This window comes from Oryctolagus cuniculus, chromosome 7 (genome assembly GCF_964237555.1).
Source record: "Oryctolagus cuniculus chromosome 7, mOryCun1.1, whole genome shotgun sequence".
Classification (NCBI taxonomy): Eukaryota; Metazoa; Chordata; class Mammalia; order Lagomorpha; family Leporidae; genus Oryctolagus; species Oryctolagus cuniculus.
The window spans coordinates 152,296,013-152,309,195 of record NC_091438.1 but is presented as its reverse complement, the minus strand read 5'-3'; the positions used below and the strand labels follow the sequence as shown (position 1 = coordinate 152,309,195).

The 13,183-nt window shown below is 64.0% G+C and overlaps 1 protein-coding gene across 2 annotated transcripts in view; it reads left to right on the top strand.

Annotated features, from left to right (window-relative positions):
• The first annotated feature begins 2,292 nt into the window (after positions 1-2,292).
• Positions 2,293-13,183, top strand: part of IGSF21 (immunoglobin superfamily member 21) — a 232,121-nt gene continuing 221,230 nt past the window's right edge. Inside the window, exon 1 of one of the 2 annotated variants that reach the window (XM_070079221.1) lies at positions 2,293-2,729. In XM_070079221.1, the coding sequence (XP_069935322.1) occupies positions 2,660-2,729 (70 nt within the window). In that variant the 5' untranslated portion in view covers positions 2,293-2,659. The remainder of the gene's footprint in view (positions 2,730-13,183) is intronic. The other variant, XM_017346520.3, reaches the window with a different exon arrangement.

Below are 13,183 nucleotides of genomic sequence, written 5' to 3'. Positions count from 1 at the left end.
ATCCACCTGCCCACCCATCCACCCGCCCACCCACCCATCCATCTTCCCATCCACCCACCTATGCACTCATTCAACAAATATTTACTAAAGACCTACTACGTGCTGCTGGCTAGGAAGACCGATCATTCTAATTCGAGTGATGTGTAGGACAGTGTGGGACTCCGAAATTCTGGAGACAAAGCAGGGTGCACTGGGGCCTCCAACACCCAGGCCCAATCCTTGGTCCTGTCTTGGAAAGCAAGCCCCTGCCCCCTTGGCCATCAGCCCTTTCCCTCCTCGCCGGCTTCTCCCCCACGTCCTTCACAGTGCGAATCATGGAGCAGTTCTTGAGCCCTCTGGGGCTGGTGCCCGTTCCCAGCTGGGAGCAAGCAGCCCAGCGGGGCCGGGAGCCCCCCACCCCGCTCCCCGGGTCTCCTCTCCAGTGACTGGGCTGCAGACAGTGCAGCCAGGGAGCCTCTCAATGCAGGCCTCACCTGAGCAACTGTCTCCTGTCCACCTGCCTGGCTTCACTTGGATTTGCAGCTGGGCCCAGAGGGTGGGCAATGCCCACACAGCACTGCATGGCATGGACCTGCAGAGCCCAGGCCCACACCAGGGCCCTCCCAGCTTGATCCGCCCTCCAGCCAGGAAGCCCCCTCCACAGAGGACTTCCAGCCAGGGATGGGTCTTTGACTCTCCTGGCTATTTCCTGGGCCAGAGGTGGGGTGGGGGTGGAGATGGGGTAGGGGTTGGGGGAGCAGGGAAGGAGGTAGTCAGGGACCACGCCCAGGGCATGGCTGGGGCAGGTCAAACAGCGTGGGGGAAAGGGGTGACCTCAAGCTGAGCCTCAGCAGCTTGGAGAAGGGGAGGCCTGGGTGGGCGGGGGAGAGAAGGAGGCAGGACAGGCAGCCAGCGGGAGAAGCAAGGGTCTGAGACTCCCATGTTCAAGCCACATCCAGCCCCGTCAGCCTGGCAACCAATTAGTCTGATTCAAAGAAAAAAAAAATACCCGCGTAGGGACAAACTGTAATCAAACACCTATTTATAAGGGTTTATTACGATCATTATTATTATTTTACTGAGAGGATCATTCTAAAGCCTGTCAGGTGAATGTATGCTTTCAGATCTTCATAAATGCAAATCGCTCTTTCCCCCAGGGCAGGCAACCGGTGAGCTGCAGCCCAGCCGCCTGGAGAGGCGAGGTTGGGGCCCGCCCATTGCGGGAGCCGCTCCCCGCTGTGGGGCGTGGGGCACCTCTGCCCAGCCCCCAACACCCACTGCCCTCTGAGGGCTGCTGGAGGTGGAACCGGCTATGCACCCATTGCCCTTCTGGGTCAACAGAGCCCACCCCGTCCCAGCAGCCGGCTGGAGCTAGGAGAGCTGAGAATTCTCTGCAGGAAGCACTGGGCCAAGGGCCCAGAGACCCAGGGGGCTGAGCCCGGCTTTGCCCCTGGCAGTGCCGGCCTCTCTGGGCCTTGCTAGTCTCCTCCCAGAGCTCTGAGAATTTCCCCACCTCACCTCGCCCCCCAACCCACCCAAGGACCAGAGGGCCTCCCCTCCTCCCTCCTGGGAGGCCCCAGCCCCACTGCCAGGAGGGGTGTGTGTGTGTGTTGGTGTGTGTGTGTGTGTGTGTGTGTTGAGGGAGAGCAATAATGACACAGGTCCCACGCCCCTGCTTCCCAGGCCCGGGGAGGAGACTCGTCTCCACCAGGAAGCAGCAGCTCTGCCCACCCAGGGGCGCAGCTGCTCCTGCAGGAAACCCCCTGTCCCGTTTCCCTGGGCTCTGGGGGCAAGCGAGGGCAGCTGTGGTTTAGAAAGTTCGAGGGCGCCGAGCCCTTAATCCTGCCCAGTGAGGGCATTCACAGTTGTCAAGGCCGCTGCTCCCGAGCCACACCCTGCCTGCCCCGTCCCAGGGCGCAGCGCCCTCACCAGAGTGGGGCTGCAGTGGGGGGCGGGCAGTGGGGGCTAGGGGCGCGATCCCCTGGCCGGGGCTCCGCGGAGGAGATCAGAGGACGCCGGGCTCGGGAAGGGGGGCGGGGAGGGAGGCTCGGGCACCCACGGAGGGAGGGCTGCGGAGCTGAAGGCGGCCAGCGAGCGGCGGCGGCGGGGGGTGGAAGAGAACTTGAGGTGGGGGGTGGGGAGGGGGATGGGAGGGGGTGGGCTCTCCTTCCTCCTGCAATAAATCGGCTTAGCGGACGAGAGCCGAACAGCCCAGAAAGGATTAAGGAAAAGTCTGTATAATACAGCCGGGAGCGCGGCGAGGAGAGGGGGGGGAGGGCGGGGGGCGGGGAGAGGGGGAGGAACGTAGAGAGGGCGCGGGGAGGGGGCGCTCGCGCCGCCGGGAGAGACCAGTGCGAAGCAGAGCGAGAGCGATCCGGCTCCAAACTCCGGCGCTGCCGCCGATCGGACTCCGGGTCGCTGTGAGCGCCGCGCTCCGCCGAGCAGCCGGGAGCCGCGGCGCGCCCGGAGGACGCCCGGAGCGCCAGGGCGCGGCGCCCCGCAGAGCCCGAGCCCAGTGCAGCCGGCGGCCCGGCAGCGGCGGCATGGGGGCGCCCCCGCGGCGCCCCGCGCTGCCCGCCACCGTCTCGGCCCGCGGCCGGCGGCAGGAGCGCGCCTGAGTCCATGGCGAGGGGACCCGCCGCCGCCGCCACCCCGCCACCGCTGCCAGCTCCCGGGCACCATGCGAGCCGCCCCCAGCCTCCGCGGCTGCGCCTGCCTGCTGCTCGCCGCGATCCTGGACCTGGCGCGCGGTGAGTGCGCGGACGCCCGGCGGGGGACGCGCGCGGGGACGGCCGCCGGGGAGGGGCGCGGGCCGAGGTCGCTCAGAGAGGCTCCGGCTCAGAGCACCCGTCCTAGCGGCCAGCCGTGTGGAGCTGGCTCGCTTGGCGAGGGAGGGAGGACGTCGCTTTTGCCGCGAGCGCCCGTGGGTCTGTACCAGGGTCGTGTGTGTGTGTGTGCGCGTGTGTCTTTGTTGCGTCTGTGCGTGAGGGTGTCCGGGACGGAGCTGTATATGGAGAGGGTGCGGGAGCGTGCGGGTGAGATGGCGCGGGGTCTGCGTGTGTCAGGGGTGTCTCCGGTCTGTCCGTTGCACGGAGAAGGTGTGTGAGTGTGAGCGAGTGCCGGCTTCTCCGGAGGGTGTGAAGTGTGTGTGCTTGTGTCATGTGTGCGCGCGTGTTAGGGGCGGGCGGGTATGAAAGGTGCGGCGGTTCACACGTGCCCCGAGTCTTTAGGGGCGTGTGACAGCAGATGCCTGTCCTCGTGCCCAGGGGGTGGGGATGTGCCCCTAGCTGGAGTGTACCTCTGGGCCGCGTGGGGGTGCCGGGGTCGTGTTGCTTGGTAGGCTGGGAGGGTGCGTGTGTGCCCTGGAGCCTGCGTTCTGCTTTTCTGGGCCGAGCGAGCAGCTCCGTTTGAGCCTGTGTGGCCCAAGGGATTTGGTCTGGGGGCGAGGCTGAGCGGCTGGGAGAGACTGAAGCGGAGCCGGATCCCCAGAGCAAGCACGACTCACGGAGCTGCGCGGCGCCGGGGTCTGGGTTCCGCCGCCGCCGCCTCGGGGCTTCCCGCCCAGTGCCGCTGCCTGGTGGGTCTTAAATGGTGACAGCGGATCCCCGTGACCCCAGCACCTTTCGCGCAATGGGCGAAGAGCAGATGCGGTGGCCACCAGCCCTGCAGAAGGAGGCGGGATAGGCGAAGAGCCGTGCCTTTGGGGACCAGAGAGAGGGTGGATGTCCTGGAGCCCCCACTCAGCCCAGCGGCCACCCTGGGTGCCCGGAACCAGCCCGGAACAAGTCAGGACAGAGCACTGCTACCAGGGAGCGGGAGGGGGGTGCCCCGTGCCAACATGCAGCCATTGTAGGGTCTCAGCCCCCAGCCCAACCGCAGGTGGGGGCGGGGGTCAGCTCTGCCCTCTGCCATACTCCTTGTCCCTCCAGGTGTTTTGCCAGGCTCCAAGAGCGCCTGGCAGGAAGGGGTGTCCCCCCACTCCCCGGCAGTAACCCCATCCCCCCTACCCCGAAGTCCTTGGGCCGTGCCGGTTGGTGCTGCAGCTGAGCCTGGAAGGTGGTCTCGATGGGGGGGGAGGGGCTGTGTACCCCGGAGGGAATGTAAGCCCTGTACTTTGTCCCCTACCCTTGGCCAAGACTTAAAGTGGATCCAATCTGCCCCCAACTTTAGGGCAAGGGCTCCCCCCGTCGGATGTGTCAGGAGGGAAGGTGCCATGGGGAGGCAGGTCCTGGCTCCGGCGCTACCCGGAGGGTGCGGGCTTGGTTGCAAGGCACGGGGGCCCTCACCTGGACACTGCAGGGAGCGGGCGTTGGGGGCTGGGGACAGGAGAGGAACACCCCTCACCCCAGAATAAGCACAACCGGGCCACGCGATGCGGGTGGCGGCGGCGACTGGCGGGCAGGGTTTGAGGGGGAACCCCTGGCTCAGGCAGGCCCCACCCTGCGGGCTTTCCCCGGAACTGGGCTGCAGGGCCCCAGGCTTCCAGACGCCCCGATCCCCTCTCCCGCCTCCGCAAGCTGCGGGCGGCAGGGGCTTCGCGCGAACGCGGAGGGTGAGCGCATCTGGGCCCAGGGCGCCCGCGCGGCCTCTGAGCTCGGCGGCTCGGGGTGCAGGGAGAGCGGAGGCGCGGATCCCGGGCAGGAAACTTTCCGTGACTGGGGCGCAGGGGGAGGTCCCCGGCCGCCGGGACCCTCCCTTCTCCGCAGCGGAGACGCGAGCGCACGAGGGTGGGGGCACCCCTCCCTCCTGCCAAGCCTGTGCCCACAGCGGGGGCGGGAGTTCCAGCAGGGTCCGCGAGAGCGGCGAGAGGCGGGCTGGGCCAGAGGAGGGCGCCCGTGCCAGACGTGGCCGAGAGCGGCGCACCGGCTGTGGGCTGCAGGGGCCACCTGCCAGCGGCTGCCTGCGAGTTCGGGGGGCTTGGCGGGGAGGCGGTAGCACCGTGGTCCCTTACGGGGAAGGGGTACGGCCGGTGCGCCCTCTTCCCTTCTGCCCGCTACGGGTCCTGGCGTGGGAGAGGAGGGGCTGTGCACTGGCCCGAGGAGGAAGGAGCCAGTGCACACAGCCCTGGCGGGGCCGGAAGTGCCTGACCCTGCGCCCACCGCCAGTCCCAGCCTTTCCCTGGGGCAAGCCCGCGGTTCTCGGGTCACCCGGTCAGTAGGAGCGCCCTGGGGGCGCTCTGAGTCCTCTGGGCACTTCCAGGAAGCCGCGCACTTAGAGCTGGCCAGTGACCCAGCGGGAGGGGGCGCCGGCGGGGAGAGACCTGGTTCCTTGGGCCCTCGAGGAGTCCCCGCCGCGAGTGGGTGGGTGGGCAGGCCTCTAGCAGAGGAGGCTCTGGGATTGGTCGGGGCAAAGGGTGGGGGCGGCCCTGCTGGTTCTCTGAACCCCCAATGCCCGCAGGTGGGCGGGATGGAAGGGCTGCCTCTGCTGGGCCCAGGCGGCCGCCGCGCCCACACTGCAGGGGCTGCGCGCGCGGCAGAGCAGGTGTGCCGGCTAGGTAGCAGACCTGGCTCAGCGCGCACCGCAGAGTTTCAACTCCTCCCCTAGCCATAAGCCACACCCACTCCCCACCCCAGACCGCGGTGCCGAAGGAGACGTTTCCCTGAGCGGTTGGACTAATGTTAGAGCTGGAGCGACCTCCGAGGTCTCTGGCCTCGGAGGTTCTGAAACGTGCGTGCTGTAGCGCGAGGACCCTCCCACGGGCGGCGGATTATCACGGCCCTCAGGTCCCAGCGCCTTGAGCAAGATAATAGACTGGAGAGCCGGGCTGCCCGGGTCGATGCGGGCGCCGAGACCCCTAACACACAAGTCCTCCTTAACAATCTGAGATCGCCGCTTTCCTAATGGCGGGGCTGGCTTTTGGTTTTTCCCACTGCCACAGTGATGTGGTGCCCGCTGCTGCAAGATGGGTGATCCCTCCTCCCAGATGGGCGCTGGGCACAGGGCTTCAAGACTTGTTAATGACAGAGGTGGAGGCTCCTGTCAGCTCCCGGCTGCTCTTGCCCCAGGCTCTGACTGGCTTTTCTTCCAGGGGTTCCTCTCTGGCCCCGGGAGAGGTGGACAGAGGCCGGCCGTGGGAGGGATGCCTCCAGTCGACCTGGCTACCCTGAGTGTTCAGAATGTCGATCACACACACACACACACACACACACACACGGTTGAACCTTACTGCACCTGGCAAGTTGGCAGATGGGGAGAAGGGGAGGGAGATGGATGTGTTTCCAGGAACTGCTTGGTTTACGGCAGCCCAGGACCTCAAAGGCAGAGGCCAACAGAGAGGAGGCTGCTTGGTTCTGTCGCCGTCGCCGGGGATTCTGGGCTCCAGGTGTTTAACCTGGGTGGTGGGGGGGGGGCCAGTCTGGCTTTACCACCGTGCCCACTTCTGCTCCATCCCCAGGGCACTGGAATTTGAATGCTTACTCTCCACTGTGTGCCAGGCACGGCACTAGCAATGAGGGCATGGCCCTGGGCACCAGGAGGGAGTCTGAGGCCTTTGCAACATTTACAGCTCAGAAGGAAATGACCCCCAGTGGGAGGGGGAGGGGCTGTCGGTGGCCCCAGCCAGGTCCGGCACTGTGCTCTGGGCTCGCTCCTTCATCTCATTTGGTCTTTCCAAGATCCAGAGAGGTCAACGTAGACCCATTTTGCAGAACTTGAGGTCCAAGGTGAAGGAATTGCCCAGGGCCTCCTGGTCCCCAAGCGGCCAGCAGCGAAGCAAACACAGGACTGCCTGGCCCGGAGCCTGCGCTCTGCTGTCCCCTGGGCAGAATGTACCTTTGTCACCTCCCCAGCCCCAGCCACACAGATGGCCTTTCCCAAAGGCAAGCCAAATGCAGAGGCTCCGGGCGTTCGTGTGCACGGCTGGGAGGGGGGAGAAGAGTGGACAGCTGCTGTGGGCAGGGCACATCTGGCAAGAGAGAGACCTGGCCCTGTGTGACCCCCCTCGGCCGGCCAGGGGCTGGGAGTGTTCCCTGAAAAGATGGGGGGCAGCCAGCACCTCAGCCCCAGGCATGCCCACCTTTGCCCCATCCCTGTCTCAGGGCGGCCGCCTTTGGTTTTCCTCTGGTCTGGGCTCACGTTGTTGGCCGCTTCCCAGCTGAGTGCACTGGGATGAGCTGCTACCTGTCTGAGCCTTCGTGTGCTGAGCCTTCAAAAACGAGAGTGTGGAGGGGATGGATGAGCCAGGACACGAAAGCACTTGGCCTGTGACAGGCCTCTCCCACCCCCCCCCAACCCTGGCCCCCGGGGTGAGGTCCGCTGGACGTGTGGGCTCACCTCTCCTCTCCCTTGGCTGGAGGCTGACCTTGGAGCCCAGTCCCCGGATCCCGCCACTTCCACGGCTAGAGCAGCTGCCCTGGCTCCAGTCTGGCCTGGCAGAAGCCGCCCTTAAGGACTCAGGGGCTATCGGCAGCCCTGCACAGCACATGATGGTGTAGAGCCAGGTGGCCAGTTCAGGAGTCCCAAGCTTAAATCCTCAGGGATCAAAGAGAATGGCCCAGGAAGGCTCAGAGGGAGGGAAGCACTCTCGACAGGTAAGGAGGGGGCCGGTGCCATGCGGGGGCACAGCAGGTGCGAGGGCCCGGAGGAGAGAGAGCAGTGCCGTGTGGGCATGTAGGGGCAGCAAGGGCCCAGAGGAGAGACGGCAGTGCCGTGTGGGCATGTGGGGGCAGAGGCAATGGGGCAGCTGGCCGCGCTCAAGTTCAAGGCCCCCATGGTGAGGCCGCAAATGCGGCAGGAGGACTTGCAGAAGTCTGTGTGCCAGGGTGGGGGACTCGGGGGGGAGGGTGATGGCTGAAGAGAGAAGAGGGACTCCCCAGAACAGTGCTCTCTGAGGGCGGATTTGGCTTTGTTGGGCCACCAGAACCTTGGGAGCTTCCCCTGGGATGCACGTGGGGCGCTCGGGGCGCCGGTGAATCCAGGAGGAAATGGTGTCTCCCAGAGTGGCTGCACCCGGCGAGGAGGGGACACAGGCCCTGCCCGGCCTGGAGTGGGGCTGCCTCTGCCAGAGCAGGCACCTGGCGCTTGACCCAGGAGTGATGGGAGAAGCTTCTAGAAGCCCCACCGGCATGGGCTCTGGGAGCTGGCCAGGGGCTCGGCTCCTGTCTCCAGCACTTGTGCAATGTGTCAGCCCAAGTGGCCTCTGTTGCTTTCATCCAGGGCTTCTCTACACACATGGCCCTTCCCAGTGGGCTCATGGGGAGGCCTGCTGGGGGAGGGGTAGCTCGGCTGCCCCCACAGGTGTTGGTAGAGGAGTAGCTATTCCGCAGGGGTAAGACCCCTGTGGTAAGACCCCCCCCCCTCGTGTGTGAAGGGAGAGGAGTGTTTAGATCCCCCAGGGCCTGGCAGAGTGGAGGTGCGTGCAGGTTTTCCCAAGAGAGCATGGATAGAAACTTCAGTGTTAGAACTACAGAATCCCAGAGCCACGAGGGAGCTGAGGGAGCGCTCCATTTCCCTTCTCCCCACTTTAAAGATGAGAAAACTGAGGCCAGAGAGAGAGAGAGAGCGAGAGGCTTGACTCTCTTTGGCACACGCACTGGTGCAGGGCAACAGGTCTTGTCCTCTGGAGTCCCAGGGGGCTCATCTGAGGGCTCAGCCAGGTGGCCCCAGCCTGAAGAACCTCGTGTCAGTGGGGGCCTGGCCCCGCTGCAGTGGGGAGCCAGCCCCAGCCTTGTGAATCACAGGAGCGGCTTGGAAGTCGCCCGGGAGAGAAGCAGCTGAGCCACTGGGTTTTTTGTTCCTTTGCCAAGCTGTTCCCTTTGCCCTTTTGTTCCTCTTTCTGCCGAGGCCCTGGGAGTGCCTCTGATGGGCTTGGTTGTCACCAATCGCAGGCGCTGCCATTATCTCCATAGCGCGGGCTCCCTGACACCCGCTCCAAGGAGGCTGTCCGTCACTGGCTGCCCTGGCACTGGGCGGGAGCGGCAGGGCGGGGGGAGAGCAGCGCGGGGCCGGGGTGGGGGTGGGGGAGGCTGCACAGCCACAGCCCCCGCTCACTGCTGAGGAACACTCTGGTTTGGTCAAGTGGGTATTCAGTCACACAATAGCCCAAGGCCAGGTGCCTGGTCCCAGGAAGCAGGTGATGAGTTGCTAATTGTCACCCAGCACCTAACATCCCCGGGCAGGGGCGGAAGGAGTGAGATGGGTGGGGGGGTTAGCAAAGACAGCCACACCACAAAGACCTCTTTGTTCACTTCTGCAGCAGAGACGTGGGTCTGAGCTCAGCTCCGAGGGCCAGAGGCAGAGCAAGGCGGATCCCTGGGGCCTGTCGCCTGATGGGGAGCCTGGGGTGGGGGTAGGCAGCAGAGAAGATCAAGTCACCCGGGGGGAGGAAGACAGGGGTGAGCTCACGGGCAGGGGATGGAGAGGCCGCGGTCCCCAGGTCAGTCGGGGCTGCAGGTAGCGGCTCCGTGGCTCGGGACACAGCGCGTGGCCTCTCTGTCCCCGCCCCCCGCCCCGATCCCTTCATTTCCTCCTGCCACAGCCATCTGGAGGCTGCTTCCTGGGGGCCCGAGGCCCCGGGGAGCAGGAGCAGGTGTGCTCTTGCCCTCATGGGGCGTACACGGCAGACCTGAGGCTGTTCGATCCTCGGCCCCGTGTGCCGGTTGACATTGAAATGACAACCAAAGTTTCTTAGCTTCTGTTGAACTGAACTCCACCTAATTCAGCATTTCAGGGGCTCCTGCTTGAGAAGCCACTCGTGGCTGGTGACCACGTGCACCCGTGGGCCAGTGCAGATGGAGGACATGTCCATCACAGCACCAGTGGCGTGGGCCCAGTGGGGTGGGGCACGGCCTAGCTCCTGGTTCCCCTGGGAGAAAGCCTCAGGCTGCTGCCGTTCCTGTCTGACTGCTCAACTCCTTTCCAGCAAGACTAACAGATCTGGGGCCAGGAGGAGCAAGGCTTTTAATGACAATGTTTTGTTTTCGCTGTCATTATTGAAACCCTCTGTTTCAGGCAAGTGATACTGCTTTGCCATTTGGAGCTGTGATTTACATTCCCCTCCCCCCACTTTTAAATGACTTTATTTAAGTAAAAAGCCACAAGTTAAAGAAAAATGTTAAGTACGTAGCAGAGCAGGTGGCGCGCAGATCCGGCCGATCTGTGGAGGTGAGCGCCTGCAGTTGGAAACCTGGAGTCAGGTAGAGCCACGTGGGCTGTGCACACAGCGCTGCCCTGTGCAAGGTCTGGGACTCTGGGAGGAGCTACTCCACCCGCCGGGGGTCAGGTTCCTGCGGGGTCAACGGCCCTGTTTGCCCAGGGCTTAGGGAAGGCAGGGGAGGGTGCAGCTCTCCTGGAGTGGAGAGCCGATACACCTGCAGCTTGGAGGGCTGGATGGGACCAGAGGGGGCTGCTGGGCAGCGCACGCGGTGGCCTTGCGTAGAAGGATGTGGCCACTCCCGAAGACCCCTACAGGGAGCCAGGTGGAAAAATGCCCCAGCTTCAGCCTCCTCTTGCCTTTGGGTCTCTTGCTCCTCCCTATCGGCCAACCCCTATTAGAAGTCCAGGTAGAGGCTGGCGCCGCGGCTCACTAGGCTAATCCTCCGCCTTGCGGCGCCGGCACACCGGGTTCTAGTCCCGGTCGGGGCGCCGGATTCTGTCCCGGTTGCCCCTCTTCCAGGCCAGCTCTCTGCTGTGGCCAGGGAGTGCAGTGGAGGATGGCCCAGGTGCTTGGGCCCTGCACCCCATGGGAGACCAGGAGAAGCACCTGGCTCCTGGCTTCGGATCAGCGCAGTGCGGCCATTGGAGGGTGAACCAACGGCAAAGGAAGACCTTTCTCTCTGTCTCTCTCTCTCACTGTCCACTCTGCCTGTCAAAAAAAAAAAAAAAAAAAAAAAAAAAGAAGAAGAAGAAGAAGTCCAGGTAGAACAGCCTCCAGTGCACAGCAGGGAAGGGGGACGAGCGGGCTGAGGCGCCCACAGCAGGAATCCAGCGCCGTCCCGCGCAGCCTCAGTGACTCTGTTTGCCTAGCGTGGGGTTATGCTGTGGGCCCCCCCACGGCCCAGCGCTGACCTCTCTTCCACACGCTCGCCCCTCCCCCCACCCCCCTCCCCACCCCCGCTCCCGTTCCCTGATGGATGGCTTCATCCCAGGGCGGCCCGACTCCTCATTTCCCTATCACTTCCCACGGACACTTCTCTCTCCATGGATCCACGTAGGTCGTGCACCGCCACCCTCCCCACGGGCTCTTGAGTGTGGTCCTGAGTGGGCCAAGGCAGGCGCTCCCTCCAAGCCTCCGCTACTCCTACCGGGTGCAGGGGGAGGGGCTGCTTCTGCCCTTCTGGGTGGGGAGAAGGGAGGAGACCACGGAGTGAGTTTGCACCAAGGACCCGCAGCTCCTTCCTCTGCGCCATCGCGGCTCGCGGAGTGATCTCCCCGGAGAGCAGTCGCTGGACTTCGGGAAGCAGCTGACTTCTCGATCCTTGGGAACACTTCCTCCCGCCGCCCCCCCCCCCCCAGCGCCCCGCTGCTCCGCGGGCAGAGGGGGCTCCCTCGTGAGCCCCGATTTGACTTTGTTCGGTGCCGTTTTCCACTTACCTGACTGTTCAAATTGACTCTGATGAGAACTAATTTTTTCTTGCCGGTGGACATTCATGAGAGGCTTATATAGTTGGCGCTTTTGAAATCACTGTGACAAATACCAGCGGCAATTTCTTTCCCTGGCTCATTCTCTCAGGCGCTCTGGGCAAGATGGTGTGCCCCGGCCCCTCGCCGACTCGCCATCTGTCGGCACCGCCAGCCCCGCGGCTTGCTCTGCCCGGAGACAGGTCCAGCTCAGATCGTCCTGCGGACTCCTGACTTGACTTCTCTCAATAGCGCGATGGGCGCTCAGGGTCCAAGTTGGCCAAGGTCACGTCCTTTGTTCGGCCCCTTTCATTCCGCCTACCTGACTGCCGCAGCTGCCTCTAATGGGCACTCGCTTTCCAGCCGAATGCGGGGCGAGCTCCTTAGGCCAGCGGCCGGCTCTCCATCAGGGCGTGGGGCATCGTCTCAGCCTCCCCGGGCAAGGTCATGAGTCACCAGGGCAGCTTTTGTCCCCGCGAGTCTCCATTTCCTTGGGGGGAGGGTGCTGGCTGGTGAGCTCTGCCTGGGCTCCTGCCACCCTTCCTGACCGTGACCCTGGCTCCAGCCCATCCCGACCGTCCCGTCCTCATTGTTTTCTGAAAGCCAAGCGTGAATGGAGGTCTTCTTTATGGTTTGGGTTGTGCCAAGGAATGCCGTGTGGGTTTGTGGCGCCGGCCGTATGTTTGTAAAATGTATCGGCCGGGCTTTTGAGGGCGCCTCGCCGTGGGGGTGGATGTTGTGGCGTAGCAGGTTAGGCCACTGCTTGGGACACCAGAATCCATCCCTTATCAGAGCGTTGGTTCAAATCCTGGCTGCTCCACTCCTGATCCAGCTCCTGCCAATGTGCCTAGAAAGGCAAGAGAAGGTGACCCACGTCCTTGGGCCCCTGCACCCACGTGGGAGACCCGGAAGAAGCTCCTGGCTTCAGCGTGGCCAGCCCCAGCTGTTGTGGGTATTTGGGGAGTGAACCAGCAGATGGAAGATCTCTCTCTCTCTCTCTTTCTCTCTCTCTCCCTCTTCTGCTTTCAAATAAAATAAATCTTGAAGACAAGAAGCTTTCCCTACCCAGCTGTCTTCTGCCTGTGCCTCCCAGGCCACAGAGCGAGGAGGTCGTGCCGGCGGGTGCTTACCGCGCACGGGCTGTGCACCAGGCACCGGGCAGCCCCTGCTCGGACAAACGCATTCATTGCATCTTCACGACCCCCCAGGAGCTGTGTGTGCTATCATCTCCATGTTATAGCAGATGAGACTGTAGGGGTGCTGTGGCGTAGCAGGTAAAGCGGCAGCCTGTAATGCCAGCATCCCAAATGGGCGCCAGTTCTAGTCCTGGCTGCTCCACTTCCGATCCTGCTCTCTGCCATGGCCTGGGAAAGCAGTGGAAGATGGCCCACATCCTTGGGCCCCTGTACTTGCATGGGAGACCTGGAGGAAGCTCCTGGCTCCCGGCTTTGGCCTGGCCCAGCCCCAGCAGTGGCGGCCATTTGGGGAGTGAACCAGTGGATAGAAGATCTGTCTCTCTATCTCTCCCTGTCTCTCTCTGGTACTCTGCCCTTTCAAAAAGTAAAATGAATCTTAAAGAAGAAGAAGGCGAGAGTGTAGCACTGGCTCAGGGCGGCGCAGGTGTTTAGTGGCTGGGTTTTGAACTCAT